At 43.4% G+C, this 18,530-nt stretch overlaps 1 protein-coding gene across 1 annotated transcript in view; it reads left to right on the forward strand.

The window, feature by feature from the left end:
• LOC121614930 (vasoactive intestinal polypeptide receptor 2-like) overlaps positions 1-18,530 on the forward strand; it is a 41,490-nt gene that overhangs the window by 10,038 nt on the left and 12,922 nt on the right. The window contains exons 3-4 of the mRNA XM_041949031.1: positions 6,276-6,389; positions 10,689-10,780. Of these exons, the coding sequence (XP_041804965.1) occupies positions 6,276-6,389; positions 10,689-10,780 (206 nt within the window). The remainder of the gene's footprint in view (positions 1-6,275; positions 6,390-10,688; positions 10,781-18,530) is intronic.

Here is an 18,530-nt window from a genome sequence, read left to right on the forward strand (position 1 = left end):
GTCTCAGTCGTCAAAACTGTTCTTCTTCTCAAATTAAAATCAGAGCCTTCATTTAATAAGTTTGACTTTTAGATTTCAGATTGAACATCTTCATCATGATGAGTGTTTCTTAGTGTTTAATGATGACTGCTGTAAACTCAGCATTTCTCTAAGATACAAAGATTTTTATTCTCTGAAGATGACATGCCTCTGCGTTGAAAAAACGTGACCCCGCCCCTGGAATCCGCTAACGACTCGCTGACTGTGCCAGCTGTCTGCAGTCAAACATGATAAACAGATGTTGAGAAGTTTGTGAGGAAGCTTGTGGTGAAGATGAAAATGTGCTGCTGCTTTTTCCCTCAGATGAAAGGCTCGTTCTGATGTAACCCACTTCTTGCATAATTACCCCGGTACTGATTTGGCTTAATATTTTCTAAATAAGACCAACAGTCGCTCTTACTTATTATAAGAGCCAACTAGATTGAGTTTGAACTAAGAAAGTTGACCAGTCTTGTACATCCTGAATGCTGTGTCTCTGTATCCACCTCTAAAATGCACGTCTTAGTCTTAGAGGCTAATGAAACACAATTTCATTCCACTATTCTTTTTATCTTCCACAGACTCCAGACCGAAGCCTAAAAGCACAGCAGCATTTGCCCGAGTGTCCCTGCAGTGTTAACGAGCCCCCCCGCTGCATTAATTAAAGCTCAATGACATGAACTAGAGCAAAATAATAACATGGCTCAAATTCTCGGCGGGGGAAAGAACTGCTGTCGAGAGCGGTTTTCTCACAGAGCCGTTTCACTGAATTGGTCGGGCGGCGAGGATCTCGGGACTTCGTCTCATTCGGCAGCCAACGTGATCATTTTCAACACAAAACAGCTAACGTTCGGCGCGCTCAGCGGGAGTCAAACCCGCAACCTCACCGTGCTGCGGCACATTCAGCGGTTTTTAAATTCATACATTTGTTCAGTTTTTAAACCAACATGGAGGAGAAATCCTAAAAGTGCCTTCTGTTGATGAAGACGATGTGACATTTTACACCCAGTGAGGCACAAATCGAGACCCAGTACATCCGGTTGTCGTAAGCAGTTGGATTTTAAATTACCTTTTCATAAAAGTCGACAGCGACAGCGCTACGCATTCATCCTGTGAGGAACGTAAACACCATATTCCCTGACAGCCCATCCTATAGTTGTTGAGAGAGCTCACACGAAACCAAAAAGATGCATTAAAAGGCATATTGCGAACATTTCTAGCGAGAAATATGTGTTGTGTTGTCATAATCTTCATGATTTTTACTGTGACTGTTAGTTATCGCCAAAGATTTTTTCAGGACTCACCTGAAAATAGTTTAAAAGTGGCGTTTCCTGACGTCGCTATGACGGTTGCTGGACTGGACCGCGCTGCTTGCATGTCGCTTTAGTCATTGTGTTTGCGTTGCGCTGTTATCCCAGCAGTTGTTTTATTTTTCTTCTGTTTTGTGCCTGTTTGATGATGTTCTCTCAATATCATCTTGAAAGCGCGAGCAGTTTCCAGAGGGTTCCGGTGATGACGTACCTCCGATGGGACAGCTTCACTGCTGTTTGTTGGAAGCCACCGGTGCTGGACTGAACTCCACCTAATTATATATTAAATCTGGGATGTTGAGCAGAAAGGAAAATGGAGTTTTCCTGCAGAACATGCCTTCAAACATCTGATGCACCGAAGGAAAGGGGTTTGTGCTTGAAGAAGGTTAATGGAACACTGTCATGGAGTACGTATAAAAGAAGTCTGTTTGTTTAACTAACTGCGTGAAATTGAATCAGGGCGATGCTGAAAAGGGCGCAGTGCTCAGTCAGCTGTGGCTTCATGGTGAATAAAGAATATAAAAGACCATAAACCAGTGAGGGAGGATTTCCCTCCAGATGTGCGCTGCTGTGCATTTGGTGCGTCGCTGCTTCAGGACGGGGGTCCGGCCTCTGATGTGTTCCTGAGTGTTTCCGGGGAAGTGCACAGAGAAAGGATGGATCACTTAGTGGGCCGAGTTCTCCTCATGCACTGATGAGTTCCGCCATTTTTACCCCAAAGACATCTGCTCTCTCTCTGTTTCTCCTCTTTTGTCCTCTCTTGCCCTCTCAGTTATTTCCTCTCTTTCACTGCTTCTTGTTTCCAGTTTCTTTACCTCTGCTCTTTCACTCTTCCTTTTTTCTTTTCCTCTATTCATCTTCCGATCTCTTTGCACACATTTCGTTCTCTTTTTCTTTGGTTTACCCTCCTGTTCTTTCCATCTACTCCGAGATATACAACTGTGGGTCACACATTCAGTTTTACTGATGTTTTTTGGGATCGGGCCTGCATAGAAAAAGTTTGAAGGTGTAAAGCAGCGTGGTGATCACAGAGAGCAGGTGGAGACAGAGTGGAGGTGTGATGGAGTAATCACATCGTCTGTCCCACCATCCCATCCTGGCTCTGATGCAGTGTCGTTGTTTGGAGGAGGAAGATGAGATTCATGCATGTTCCTGTTGTTGTGGTGTCTCAAACGCGAGAGGAGACGCCGATGATCAGTCGTCGCTCCTCAAACTCACGACTTTGATCTCTGCATCTGTCGCCTTGCATCTGTCAGCGCTCGTGCATCCAGACAACACGACAGCGCTGCACTTCTGCACCTGAAAAGTGAGATATGAACGCTATCGGAGCCAAAATAGGAACAAGGCCAAAAAAAAAGAAAGAAAGAAGATGGTTTGTTCAGCTTCTCACCTCCTCTAACAGGTTGACACTAATAGGTTTGTTTTTCTTGCGGTTTTTCGTTCGTCCTCGTGGTCCGGTGATCAGGTAGCTGCCTCGCTGGGCTGTTGGAGATGAGGTAGCTCGCTGTCTCCGCTCCTCATTGACCATTCAGTTTGCCATCAGCACTTTTGCACCCATTAAGGCTCACGCTGAAGAGCTGGGAGCTATTTTGGGAGGCAGTCTGTTTGTCTTGTTTCTGGAGGGTGGCCACTCCTCCCTCGTGTCTGAATCCTGTACGTACACTATGTGTGTCTCCGGGCCACTTTAGGAAAGGTGATGTTCAGGTGCTTCATGAGGAGAATTGTTTTAGAGGATAGAATTTCTTCCAGGTCCTGTTTTAATGTCCTATATGTAATTATTGTGTGTCCAAATATGCTGTTTGTCCAGGTCTTTCTTGAGATAACATATCTCTTACTTATATTTGGGGTTCGCCTCACTCCCCTTTTCTCAGAGTCATAAATCTGACAAGTCTCAAAAAATATTTAACTTGCAACAGAAAATATGTTTTGAGGGAAACCTAATGTCAATCGAACTACGTCTTGTTTCAGGAATTCAGTTTCGTATCAGTAAAAAGTTCTCGGGCAACATATTTAATTATTTTTCATTATTTTGTGCCAAACACAGTATTCGCCCGCGGTGACTCCAGCATCATTTACCTTTTTCGTGCTTGTTTTGAGGCGCTGCCAGCACCAGGTTAAGGGTGGGTAAAGATGATGGTCTGGTTTATTACAGAAAAAGTCAGCAGTGACTTGAAGCCATGATCTTTCCAGACCTTAGTCGTAGTGGTTTTGTTGCCTCAGTCTAACCACAGTCAGGACTCAGGATGCAAACCTCAGTCTCTGCTGCTGAAGTCCTGCACTGAACACCTCCAAAACCTCTGAGCAGGTCTGCTGCCTCACATGGACGCAGTGCTTCGTTCATTTCGTTCAATTTGAACAGAGCAAAACACCGCCATCGTAAAACAGCAGTACAAACATGCTTTCTAGGGTACAAGCATCATACACACACCCATGAATTTAATGCAACTCATTGTTTCCACTGGTCCTGGTACAGCAGTGCTCCTCTGCATCAGATCTTCCCTCATTATCATCAGATGTAAGCTTTAATTAAGAAACAAACATAATCCGAACGATTGCTTCCTGCTAGCCAATGTAGCGTTACGTTTCATGATTCTGAGCCGAAAAACATTTTCATATTCAGTCAGTTAGAGGAACAACACATTAAAACAAAATGCAAATAACTGCATCTCCCTCCTAGAGTTTAGGAGGGAGACGGAGGGAATAGAGGAGGGTTTGAATCTGCAGTCCCTGGAGAAGACCATTGGCTGTTCACTATTTACTCTCACTGTCTGTGTCCTGTGTGTGAGGACGTCTAGACTCCGGCTGACATCACTGCTGTCCGAGCCAAACTCGTCTGTGAGCTTCTGGACGAGTGGCTGTAATAGTCGGTAATCTTGTTTGATTGCTGGAGCCCTGGAGGTGCTTGTGTGTGTGATTCAGCAGAGTCAGTGTGGCATCCTTAACCTCTTGTTGGAGGAGCTATAAATTGGAATGCCAGTTTGGTTTTGGCCTTTCCGACGGTACACATTATCCACAGAATGATCAAAATATTTTGCTGCATCAGCGTATATATATACATATTATATATAATCAATGTTTTTCATAAACTCCTTCATAGACAGAGTGCGGGAACTGCAGCAGAAACGTTATTTTGACACGTGTGTTAGAGCTGGACATGAGAAAGCTCACCTCACATTCATTTTTATACAACCCGCCTGTGCATGAACACCAGCATGTACATGCACGCCGTTTCTACATGAGGCCTCTTGGTGTTTTGGGATCGGTGTTTTGGGATCTTTGTTTAGATCTTCTTCGCCTGTTGGATTGTTTGCACTGATTGGACTGCTTGTGTCTGGTTTGCCTTCTTCTCCATCCTGTAAGCCTCTCGTACTTTTGGATTTTATGCATTAAGTCATTGAGCTGCTTCAGCTCTGCCCCCGGTGGCACACTTAGGTCCAATCTCTTGTTTTCCTGCTACTCTGCTTGCACAACCTTGACTGTAGTGGATTGTTTCCAATGTTTGGGGACCCTCTGCCGAGAAAGTGACAGATTAAAAATCTAATTAAATATATATATGGCATGGTTGTACTGCACACTGGGTGAGCATTAGACTACTAATACTGTCTGGACCAGCGCTTGTTAAAAGTTTTACAGCGTTAGAAAGTATTGACGACAGTGCAGACATTAAAAGTAGCCGTGGTGAGCGCGTTACTTTAAAATAACTGTTTCATCGCTAAAATCATGAACATCAAATCAGGATAAAGCCTGTTCTCAGTCAGCTCAAAATAGTCCTGACTCTGTACCCGACTGAGCCCACATTATAGCACGGCCTAATGAGCTATTATGGCTTTACGCCCGCTGTGAGGTTGCTAGGCAACTAGTAGCAACTCCAGGTAAAATTGTTGTTTGTTGTCGTACACTTGTGTTTTCCTGCATTTAAAGATATAACGTGTAAGTTCATGGAGGAGCTGACAGGTGGATATGGTTACCTTCAGAGAAAGCCAGGCTGGCTGTGTCTACCTTTTTCCAGTCTTTATGCTATGCTAAGCTAAGCTAACCAGCTGCAGGCTGGCTGTGTCATATGTCAAGTTTTTTGAATAACAAATGAGAGCATGCCAAACAAAAAGACATAAAATAATTCCTTTAAAACAAACTTTATTTTCATCTGGGCCTTCATTTCAAACTCTTTTTAAAGAAAAATCCTGCAGTTTGGCCCAATGACCCCCACCCTAACCCACCCGGACCATTAACATTTAAAAAGCCTTTATTTCGGCTCAGTTCAGACCCCTTTTTTGAGAGTTAACACAGAGATTTGGGCACATGTTGGCTTGTAATGACAAATACTATCCTCAGATTTTTCCTTTATTTAGTGTTTTGTTTGTTTGGTTTGAAAGGTTTAAATGATTCAGATGTACAAACATTTGCCAGGCTCAGACACGCAGTTTTACACTACATCCATTTACACACACACACACACATACACGTACAATATAAAAATATCTTACTTACAATTGTTTCAGAGCGGCTCAATCATTAACGGTCAATGCTGCTGATCTGAAATGAGGGAAATATTCTGTCACACCACCATCAGGTCAGCCACCTGATGCAGTCTGAAAGCAGCCTGACCAATCACGTCCCACCAGCCAGTCAGCCTCCTCTCAGCGTGAACGCACCTGACACATGGTCGGAGTACCAGCTTGTTTCGATCAGAGTTTTTCTCTTTGATCAGCGGCTGCATGTTGGACGCAGAGCAGACGTGTTCATCGGCGGCAGTAACAACAACAACACGTGCGTGTGTTGTGTTTGCGTCGACGTGGGGGCGACCGACCCGAGAGAGATCTGTGCATGCTGGGACGCGAGCCATCGTTCATTCCCTGCCTGTTATTAATGCAGCTTGTTCTGGAGACCAAAGTCTCTTTCATTTAATGTCTGTGTGGAAACTCATGAAGCCACGTCTGGTTTTGACAGGGTCGGGATGCAGAGGAGAATGGAACAGCATTGCATGCTGGGAGCGTGCTGAGGTCGGAAAGGTCGTCACCATCCCGTGTCCGAGAGTCCTCAAGACTGTGTTTGGCAGAAACGGTGGGTTGTTACTAACTTGTATAATAAGAAAGTGCTGTTTTTTTTTTTTTTTTTTGCGTTGAGCCACGTGGACACAACCCAAACACAAGAAGCAGAGAAAGAGGTCGTCTTTCTTTAGTAAACTGAATCTCTTTGTGTCATTTGTTTCATTTCCAGTATTTTCTGACGTTTTATCGCCCAAAGAACTAATCGACCAATCGAGAAAATGATCGACAGAGTAACCGAGAATGAAAGTAATGGTTCTCCGGAGCCCTGCCTGTGACCAAAGGAAGGACGTGTCATTGTTTAATATTCCTGACCAGAAGGATAAAAAGTAAAAACGTGACGTTTGTTCTTGACCCGAGGAACTTCTGGAGCTTTCAGTCATATCACATGGTCTTCATTCGTTGTTTTCCCAGCTGCCGCTTTAACCTTTCAATCCAACGTAAAGTTAATTTCACGTGCAAGAATGAAAATGTGAACACCTACAATTCAGCTGATGAAGATCATGTCTGACTAGTCTGTCACTTCTGAACATTTCTAGCTGTATCTTTGGGGCCTGCTGTCTTATTCTAAAGCTACGTAACATCCTACATATTAGCCATGACATTCATAGCCCGATGATCCCGTTATGATTCCACTGAGAGGTTTTAAGCGATGTGATTGAGGTTTACATTAACCCTAATCCAGGTTTTGGATGTTTAACACCTGAAGAGACTGTTTCTGGTACTTTCCAGTGAGTTTATTCAGCACACTTCTGCCCGCCCTCAGCCGTCGCCTGTCTGTGTGAGTGTGTGCCGTCGATTCCCGCCTGAATCCGTCTGCGGGGAATCCACTTCCAGCCAGAGACCAGATGGCAGTTCGGATCTTCCACTCTGCGACGTGCTCTGATTTACATTGATGACTAAACATTATGCAAGCAGCCAGCGGCTCGCTCAGAGCCAGAGCTCGCGCCGAGGCTTCCCTGTCTGCTCCGTTGAGCTACTACATTTTACAGAAATAGTCGAGACTCATTATGATAGATGAACAGAAGCAGAGCGCCAGGCACCCCGAAGTTACTGAATGTCTTTATTTTGTCGGAAAGTGCTGAGAAAACAATACGTTAATTAGGCTTTAAGGGAAATGACCAACATTTGACTCAACTTATTGTATTTTTTTCTAAACCAATACACAGCGTTTTAAAGCTACCACCAACTGATTTTACTTCGCTGCTGCTTGGTTTAGCTGTGCTCAGCAGAATACTCTCCTCATTAATATCAAATGCTGTGAAACGTGAGGTGGTGTTATCACTTCCACCAAGAACCAGCAGTCAAGCCTGCAGCTCTGTGCGACTAATGCTGTTAATGTTGTGTTTAATGCTGAAAAGTGACCTTTTCATCTCAGTTCTGTCAAATGCAGCAGTAGATAAATATGACCAGAAAACTGCAGGAGCATGTTTCAGCTGTTCAGAATGAAAGAAACCTCGTCGAGTTTCAGAAGCCAGAGGACTAAAACAGCGATCGAGGTTTCAGGCTCAGCTTCTTGTAAAACATTGCATTGATACTTCACCTGGAGTATAAATGGAGAAATGGAGGAATTTATTTTAGACATCCATGATTTAGGAAGTAAAAGTCCTGTTTACTTCCTTCATGGATGGTTGCAGGCTCCAACATAAATGTTTGGTTGAATCATTAGTCACTGAGCTGAGAAGCGGTCGTGTTTGCCAATGATGAAGCTGAAGAGGAGTGTCTTATCTGGTTTCTACAAAGTCTTTAAACTGATTCACTTTTAAATTCTGGGTCAGTGTCGGATGAATCCAGCTGTCTTTTTATCCTAAATGTTAACAAAACTCTCTAAATTTGCTGCTGCTTTGGCTTCACAGCAACCCTTCGTTTGTTAACAGCCAGCTGGGTTCATGGGTATCGTAGCATTAGAGCCATCAGCCAAACATCATTGATCATGATTTCTCAGAGAGCTGAAATAATTACACCTGATAGCATGAACCTTTAATATTGTTTAACTACCAAGGAGGCTCATGTGCTATGTTCAAGAACATTACTTTTTTTTTTTGCACAAATCACTGAAATACGTAATAAAGCGTGTTCAGATTTAGAAATGAAGGTTGACATCTTCGGTGTTTTGCTTGTGGGATTTTCCACAGACATCACAGCAGAGTCGACACACAGCAGTGTTAATATCACCGCTCGCTAACTGACGCGCCTTCATATAAATCACCGCTACCCATTAAAATGTTCTCTTAGCGAGCGCCGGCTGTGTTTACCCTGCTGTGACACTGTGGAGAGGGTAGCGAGGCAGAAGTGTGGTGACGTTACTTCCAGCGAGCGAGCAAGAGACGCTCCGTGCTTTTCACAGTGCATTCTGGGAACTTCCCAGGGCGATGAACTTTGAGTGCACTGCAGCGATTCTGGCTCTGGGACACCCAGAACATGCCCCTCAGGAGCTCGTTGCCCCCTGGACGAGGCACTCGTTTGGAGTAGCACTCCATGCTTCTGCAGTTCTTTATCTCTCTCCAGACTACAATGTGACAGGGTCAGGATTCATGAAATCTCCCAAAACACGCATGACTCCATTCCATTCAGAAAATCATGTGGTTCCTACGGAGGCCAACAAGGGCAAATGTGCTGGGATCATGTGATATGATAGAAAGCAGCATACTAAATTCCTAGGAGTTATTATAGATAGCGGTCTGAAATGGTCTGATCATATCGACCTTGTCTCTAAGAGATCTGCAAAAATGCTTGATATATTGAGGAAGGTTTGTCCATTAATTCACTCCTCAGCTTATTTAACCTTATATTATAGCTTTTTGTTCCCACTCATTCATTATTGTAACATTGTCTGTGCAACCTATTCTACATACCTGAATAAATTATAGGATAACTTTGTTTTTTTGCAACCTGGACCTTATTTGTAGCATTAAATACGACCATTTACTCACCCAGACAACTTTGGTGGCATTTGGAGTCGTTTTGAAGAAATTAGCCCCAGAGGAGCGGCGCGTATATCCGTATAATGCGAGTACTCGGGGCATCCATGCGCAGCCTCTATATAACGCATAATCTGCGGTGAAACTCGTTCATATTCCAATATTTTGTTCTGATATGCTGGTGCTATTCCCCTCTGAGCCTGTGGTGGCATGTTATCAACATTCGGCGTCTCTAGGCAACTACCTCTGACGTGGATGATGTCATTACCGAACGCCGGCCAGCCACAACACGGCTGACTCTGCGGCGGTCGGCTACGAATACGCAATAACGAACCATAGCTGTGCCAAACTACAGCTAAACTAGCCGACCGCCGGCTCAGAGGGGAATAGCACCAGCATATCAGAAGTTGTCTGGGTGAGTAAATGGTCGTATTTAATGCTACAAATAAGGTCCAGGTTGCAAATCTCAGATATATATCCCATTCAAATAGATATGCACCCTCGGCACCCCTTTTTAAAAAATATAAAGTAATGTTTATCAAACATGTTTACTCATGCATAAGTTTATATATAGGAAACATGATCTTCCAGATACCTTTCAGAATTTGTTCATCCCCACCTCACATGAACACACATATCTAACTAGACACAGCAACAACAGTCTACTCTTACCCCATACACGCACTTCAAAACACCAATTTAACATTACTTTTAGAGGTCCTGAGCTCTGGAGTGAATTAAGCTCACCACTAAGATCGATGTCCTCCTATTCTGCTTTCAAAAAGCATTTGAAGAAATTCCTGTTATCCGCCAGATCCCTGTACTCATCCTTCACTAACCGATTTTATCAATCCTCCTGATTGTGGGTGGCTTGCTCTTGCTGCGTCTTCCCTGAATTTAACATGTATTTTATTGTTTCTTTTGTATTGTTTTTTTTTTGTTGTTGTTTCTTCTTGTTTTGTTTTTTGCTGAGTGTTTAGCCTGCATGTCATGGGATTGATATGGGCAGGTGTGGAACCCCGTACCAGCCTGGTGAGGCTTCGTTCCCACCAAGCACTAAACTTGTGCTAAACAAATAAACTAAACTAAACTAAGAACAGCTACTAAACTGACCTTGTGGTGAGATATGTCAGTATAGAGACCTTTAATAACATAGCAGTAAAACACTTGTTTTTGATACTTAGTAATATCATAACCTCGTACTTCTTCTTCCACGCTCCACCTCAGCTTTGTGTCGCAACAGCTGTTAAACCGAACCGACACCTTCGGTCAAATTCTCGTTCAACGTGCAGGAAACACGAGCAGAGGCGGAATAAAAAGCCAGCCTTTCCTCTTTGACATCACTGAATTGTACGTGAAGTGTGGAGATAGTTTGCTGTCTTCTCCTCTCACAGGTAACATCAACAGGAACTGCACGCCGGCGGGATGGTCGGAGGTTTTCCCGAACATCACCAGCGTGTGTGGGTCGGACACCAGCCAGGACAAGGTACAGTAAACAGCTGCTCCTCTGTCTGCTGTTGCTCTAAATGTCAGCAGTGATTCACCTGAACGCTAATGAATTCTGGCTGTGCTGCAAGAAAGCGAGCCTCGGCGCTACGTGGATCATTAGTGGCGTGGAGCTGACGAAGACTGCAGGGTCAGATGTTAATTAACGCCGGTTAGTGGTGAAGGACTGCATCTTAAAAAGGTCAACGTCCAACAATAGTGTGATACATGTTGAGCAATTTGCTGTGTGTGTGTGTGTGTGTTTCCCAGAATGCCTGTGTAACAGCAGGTGTGTAGCCAGGCAGGACTTTTTCAGATCTGAACCCCCGATGACACATTTAGTCGTCGCCTGATTGGTTGAAGGATCAGACAGAAGCAGGTTCGACCCAGTTTCGCACAGACCTTTATGTGTTACTGATGACTCAGACGACGTGAGACTTTTTATTTTGCTTTTAGTTTTAACGACCTTTGTAAACCAGCTCCAAGCCCACGGGTGAGCGCCCACGTCAGCCCGCAGCCCTGGTTCGAGGTGGCTCTGTTATCAGGAGCGTCAGAACGAGTTCTGCAAAAGCTAGTTGTTTTGCAGACCTTTTGGTCTGCGATGGAGGCCCTGGCTAACGAACCTGACATCACAAAGTTTAAAAATTTTAAGTTTAAAACTGACTTTGTCCACTTGTTCTCCACACTGAAAAGATGAGTCACGTCCGTGTTCGGTCTTACGCCCTCTTGTGGCTGGCAGTGGCTACTGTCGCTGCGTGCCTGGCTCTCATTGGCCTGCGAGGCCCAAAGGATCCCCAACATTGACATTTTTAACCTGGTCTGGAACCGCAGATCGCTGTTTAGAAACGATGGCATTCACCTGAAGTGGTTTGGTGCACTACTACCATCTCTCAGTGCCACTATTATTAACATCCCCGGGGTGCCAACACCAGTTCCCCATGCTCCCCTTCCCCTGCAGGACCCTTTGGCTCGCCCACAGTTTCTTCTATTCCTGTTATTTCTACTAACAGTAGGTCAACCGATATTGCCCCCCGATCCAGTTGCTACACAGACAGCTGCCTTGGTCATACCCACCTCTCACTCCTGCACACTGCTCCCCCTGTTGGTCACCTCTCGTTTCTGCAGGTCCAACAACAGGACGTTTTACCCCGGATGGCCAAAGGTGGCGCAAATACCAACCTACGTCTCCTCAGTGTGGCATCAAATCTGGACGTTTCACACGATAAAATTGCCCCCCCCCCCCGAATGTCTTTCATAATTAATGAACTGATTGTCTCGTACAGTTTCGGCTCTCTATTGATAACTAGCTTTGCTGTGAGACTGTGGATCAGACAAGCAACATAATCAGCATCCTTTAAATCCTTTCTTAAAACTTTCTTTAAAGGCGTTTATAAATTCTTAAATATGAGTTACTGGCTTTAATCATTGTACTGCAGCTACTTTGTAGCCTTGTCATGAAAAGTACTATAAAGGTGTATTATTATTATATTACTAAAACCCCTTTCAGTCATGTTAAGATGGGACTTAACATTAGTTTCAAGCTGTTTGTAAAGATTTGAGCTGGATGTTCATTAATCCATCTGTTCAATCGGAATGAGTGAAAATTAAGATTATTTCTGTTATACGAGGCCTTTTTTATCTTTTCTGTCGCACCACCAAGGAAAAACAGTTTTTATGCACTGATCTGTGATCTGTGAGAAGAATCTCCTCCACAAATCTGGCTCTGTCACGGTGTTTCATAGTTTATTGATCTGATTTTATTTTCTTTGTGCATTAGAGATGATGTTTTAGATGATATATTTATGACAAAGAAGAAGAAGAAGGTACAGGATGCACATTTCTCTCTCTCTGCATGTTTATCTTGTGTGCCGCTGCAGCCTTCATGGTAAACTGATGCCATGTCGTGCAGATTCATTGTGATGAAAGTGATACAGAAATATTATCAGGTCATTGCTGCTGTGACCTTAATGGAAAAGTGATCAGGGTTTTTATTCACACACGAAACTGACAGCAGCAAATATGATTTGAAGGAAATGTAATGCTGCAAGGATTGTTTTTTTTTTATTAATATATTGAGGAAACATTTTTAATAACTGTAGCTGCAAAGTCACAATGCACAACTTTCACTGTCCACATATTTAATTCTCTGTCCTACAATATCTGCTTGTGGAAACTGAAGCATGATTAATATTTGTGTGGCTACTGTTTGGCGACTTTTAAAGAAAGTTAGTTTGACGTTTTTGGAAATACAGCCATTTGCTTTCTTACCGAGAATAAGATGATGTATGTATGTCTGTACGGTTAATACGATGCTAAAACCAGGATGTGGTTAGCTTAGCTTAGCATAACAGCTAGCCTAGCTCTGTCCAAATGTAACAACATCACCAATCAACACGTTACATCTTTTTTTGCTTAATCTGTACAGAAATACAGCAAGCATTTGATTTTTATGGGGACAAAAACATAAAGCTGAGGCTGAAAAATCAATGTAAAGTTGTTGTTTCTTTTTAGATATTTAGGTTGCATGCTGTTTTTTTCTACAGTATGTCAAAGATGATACAGAATGTGCAGCAGGTGGAAACTACGCAGTGAAACACGTCACCTGCTTGCTGCTGAAACGCTCTAGTTACGCTGACGATGATCAAACTTTGCAGGTTTGCGTTGCTGTCTGTTGGGTGTGCTGTGATTCCTCCTCCACACAGACAGTTCGGGGAAGCAGAGGACAGTTTTTGGTGAGGAGAATGTTTGGCCCTGTTTGGCCTCAGCGGTGATAATTGCTGCTGCTGTCCTCTTTCACTGCCGAGGGTCGGTTTGGGTCACGACGGGTCTTATTCTCAATCACCCATTGTGCTTGTTAAATTAACTGTCTCTCTGTCTCTTCCACTTTCTTTAACTCTCCTTCTCTTTCCGTCTCTCCTCTTCATTTGCTTTTTCTTCCTCCGGTCGGCAGCTTGAGCGGGTCTTCCTCTCTGTACGACGAGTCTGTCAGATCAAAGTGGACGGAGGAAGAAAGATGCATTCATTTCCTGCGCACCCCTCATGTGTTACTGGAATCCATCAATAGCTGTGAGAAAGCATTCAAAGGCACAAGAATCATAAAGTTCTGGCGAAATTTGAATGAACCTGAGCTTTTATAGTTCAGACCAGAGAAAAAGCCTCCAAATTCACAGTTCGTAGCCTTCCCTGTGAACAGCTGTCGGTTGGTACTATAATGACTTTTGTAAAGTGAACCAGTTGACCTGAAATCAAAGAGGCTTCATGCTTTTAAGCAATTTAAATGTCCCCTTTTGTTTTCCGCTGTTCACTGAAAGTTAAAAAGAGGCAAAACGCCAACTTCCATCTGGCAGCAGCAGACAAGGTGTTTTTGAACTGTCTGTAATGACGTCTCGAACACGAGACTGAAAAATTCAATTAGTCTGTAGGTTTATACCGAAGCACATGAAAAAAATAGAATCAGAGAGAAGCTAAAAGACAGAAGAACTCACACAAATGCAAATGTCTTATGCTATTAAACTTTACTGGAACATAAAGACTGTACAGTTCAAAAAGAGGAGTGAAAATGCAGCGAGCAGGCAGGAGGAAGAAACAAAAGGCGAGCTTCAATAACACAAAGCTGATTCCAGTAACAGAAACAGGCAGGCGGCGAAAAACTGAGGGAGCAGGCTTAAGCAAATCCAAGAGCACAGAAGAAACACGAGAACTGAACAGAGAACAAAACAGGAATGAGGAACACAAGCAGGAACACTGACGAGAGCCACGAGCAAAGAACACGGCTGAATACACAAGAGGCTCGCTCGCGAACGAAACACAGGTGACACGGAGGAAGCAGACAGGAAGTGCAGCGCAAACACGACACGCGACGAGGGTGAAATTTCAGCATCAAACAAGAAAAACTCAAAGGAAAAGCCTCAAGCCACAGCAAAAGACACGACACGTTGTCCCCGTGCGTGCACACGCTCAGTGCTGGAGTTTTTTTGTTTGCTTGTTTCTGTTTGTCTGCAGCTGCAGACGACGGCGCTCACTGCACAAACAAGCAGCAATAAGCTGGCAGAAATCCGGTTATTTACTGCTGTTTGTGGTTGCCTCTCGCTGCATCTTTGCGTCTAGTCGGGAACCCACCACTCGGACAAGACGTTCGATTAGAAACCCAAAAAAGTGGAGTCCGCTCATAAATGTGTTTTGCTTCTTGTTCCGTCACATTGATGCTTGAGCTTCACGGAGTTTGACACCTGACGGCTGTTTACCTGTTCTTATCTGTGGCCACCTTAAATCTCAGTGTGCAACTCCAGAAACCAAACCCCTGTTACACAACACAGACGTTTCTGTTTATTGCATTTAACATACATGACGCACGGCATCTTGTTGAGTAAGAAGAAGACAGAGAAGGTTCCCCAGTCCTGAAACCTTCCTAAACTAGCTGCAGAAGTTTTCTGTTTGCTGTGAATTAATCTGCAGATTATCTGATTTGATAGCTCAGGGAGTGCATTTAATGGTGCGATATGTACGAATTTTAGTTCACAACACAAAAATTCTGTGAAATTAACTGGATCCTGGAGGCTCGCCTGCTTCCCCCTCCTCCCCAGGCCTGAAAACCTCCTCCAGCAGTCCAGACCTCCTGGGCAGAGTGAGCTGGCGTTAGTAGCACTGCTAGCTGCACGGCTAACTGAGCTAACATAGCTAATGGCAGGTTACTCTGGTGATACACTGCCCCCTACCTGTTTGGAGCATCAATTCGTACCTTTGATACCTTTAATCTCTCTCTGCATGTTAACCTTGTGCTGCCGTGGCCCTCGCGTTAATCTGACGGTGTTCAGTTCAGTAACTTTTATATAAAAGTAGTTGTGTTTCTATTGAATTGTCGAGCACATTTGAATCGAACTTGTCACAAAAAAGGAAAGACAGAAAACGTGAATTAGGTGCATTTCAACTGGTTTGCAGGAAATAAACTAGGCTACGCAACACATTCAGAAGTTGGCAGTGTAGGCTTCATTACACATGGCTGTTATAAACAGAGCAGAAGAAGAAAAGTTTTGCAAACTGAGCGTCAACCACCGATAAGCTTCAGAGAAGAAGACGATGAAACAATCGTGTGAGTCAAATGTTCATTATGTCAGAACTTATTAGTTGTGTTTCCATCTGCCATTAACTGCATTAACTCTTAACTAAGTTTTTCCATCAGTCTTCTCTCATACAATACTTCAAAATGCTCGTAAAAGACGTTGATGGAAACAAAGCTGGTGACACAGACGAGAGCAACATGTGAAACATTCAGTGAATGTCTGAACGATGCTAAATATGTATTTTTGAGAGGAGGTCGAAACAAACTGAAGAGGCGGATAGTGTGTGAGAACTGAGAATGGTCCATGATTTATAGGAAATATCTCTCTCTCTCTCACACACTCACACACACACACACACACACGCACACACACAGGATTGGACCTGTCCATTTAAACTGAATGCAAACTAGACGTCACACATGTTTAAGCCTCCCGTCAAACAAACCTGCTTTGATTTTCCCACAAAAACAACTTGAGAGGAAATCAAATATATAACATCTTTTTCTGAGGAAGCAAGATAACAGAACACACACACACACACACACACGCACACACACACACACACACACACAGGGCATTTATTGGCAGATTTCAATCTCTCCGTTTCTGTATCCGACAGGAAATGATCTGTTGTTCAGCTCTTCATGCCAGGGAGTTTTCTCAACAACAAAACACTTTCTCTCTTTTCATCCTCCAACACTCAGAGTGAAATGAGCCTCAGATCTGATGCAAACCTTCATTCAAAGCGCAAAAGCCTCATTGCATCACATTTATGTTGAAACACACGAGGCACATATTTTATGTCCCGATGAACCCCCTGGAAGGAAACTTGTAAAACACAGAGTAAAAGTCATCCGGCCCTGCTTTATTTAAACGTTTCCACCCTCTGAATTCTGCCTCGTGGCTCACTTGTGCACCAAAACTGAACATACCTTTAAATCAGCCTCAGCCTGTTTGTGTTTAGTGCTGATCAGCTGATTTCAGCTGGTTTTCACTTCAGAATGATCGACTCCGCTTCATGAGCTGCCTGCACAGTTTGTTTTAGCAGAAAGTGCAATAATGGAAGAAAGGTGCCGTTAACACAAAAGATTATTAGCATGCTGGTTGAAAAATGCACCATAATTTGGGTTTTGTGTGAAAATATGTAAAAATAAATGCCTAAAGGTGTTTCACCAACTTAAATTATATCATTCATCATCAACTCATGCAGCTTATATTAACGAGAGGGGTCGTTGTGTCGGTGAAGACGTGAGATGTGAAATTAAAGGGTGTTTTTTTTTTTTTTTGCTGTTGTGTAACTGCAGCTTCCTCCTGTCGGCCTGTTTGGCTCATTTTGGGTCACGAACGGCACCGCTGAATTGCCCATTGTGCTGTCCTCCCTCGCTCTCTGTGTTACTACCTCCTCTCAGTTCACTTCAGCTCAGATCGGTCAGCTGTGAGCTTTGCTGGCAGTGATCTGCAGCTGTAACGTGTAGCAACTACAAAACCTTTAGTCATGATAAAATGCTGATAATTTCACTTCAAAAGTCCGATAAGATGTTTAATTTTTCCTCCCCTGCTTTTGATCTCCATGTTAATCTCTTTGTTTCAGTGACAGCTCTTTGCTTTAACGCTCAAACCCTTTAACCGCCAAAAAGGGCTGGTCTGTAAAACGCTTTGGAGCAATACGGGGTTGGTTTATCCATATAAATCTCTGTCCAAAGTCAAAACTAATCTATATTAAACCCAAACAGCTCATTGCAATCACATTGTCGTTGTGAATGCTGATTAGCACTAAATGCACATAACAGGTGAGGCTGATTGGAATCGTGTTAGTGCTTCAGGTGCTTCTTCAGAGCAAATTCAAATTTGGACCTGATGGTGGCGCTAGATGAAAAGTCAGGGGATCACTGAAGTGATTATGGTTCATCCTCTGGGGACGTGAATGTTTGCTCCAAACTTCACTCCAATGCTGTCAGGAAAGTCGGGTTTTAGGGGAACTTAGGGTCGAACCCAGATGCAGACACTCAGGGCGCAGATATAATTTTAACAAATTGATTTAACTCAAGGACAAAACCAAGGAAAACCAAAACTCTGGATACTAGGGAAAACACACACACTAGGGTAAAGGGTTACACAGAGAACGAAGACAACATGGACAGCGGCATGGCATGAAATACATGAACTGTGGCATGGATAATGACAAGGAAACTCTAACATGGGCTGAGGTATGACAGAGACAAAGACACATTCTTCAATGTGTGTTTTTTTTCACTGTTAGTACTTGTTTTATAGTGCTACTGCTCCTTTTTTCTTGCTGTGAAATGTTGTACTGTCTTAATTTGTTTTTTATGTATATGGGACTGCAGATGGAAATTAGCGTCAAGCTACAATCCGGCATCTTAACATGTTTTAACCTGTTCATCAGTATGCACTGTCCCATTCAAATAAACAAATAAATAAATAAATGAACACTAACATAAAACAAGGCATGGACATGCACAAGGACAACAATCACATGAAACACGACACGGACGTGAACTAAGATAACACAACGAAGAAAACACTTACATGTAACACGACAAGGACATGACAAAGATATCTCAACGACTAACACTCACTGTGGGGGCTATGGCTTAGATTATCGAAGGACAAGGGGAACACAGACAGCAAGGTGACGCAGACAACGACCCGACAAAGACTGGGGGGAGG

The sequence above is a fragment of the Chelmon rostratus genome, chromosome 12 (genome assembly GCF_017976325.1).
Source record: "Chelmon rostratus isolate fCheRos1 chromosome 12, fCheRos1.pri, whole genome shotgun sequence".
Taxonomy (NCBI): domain Eukaryota; kingdom Metazoa; phylum Chordata; class Actinopteri; order Chaetodontiformes; family Chaetodontidae; genus Chelmon; species Chelmon rostratus.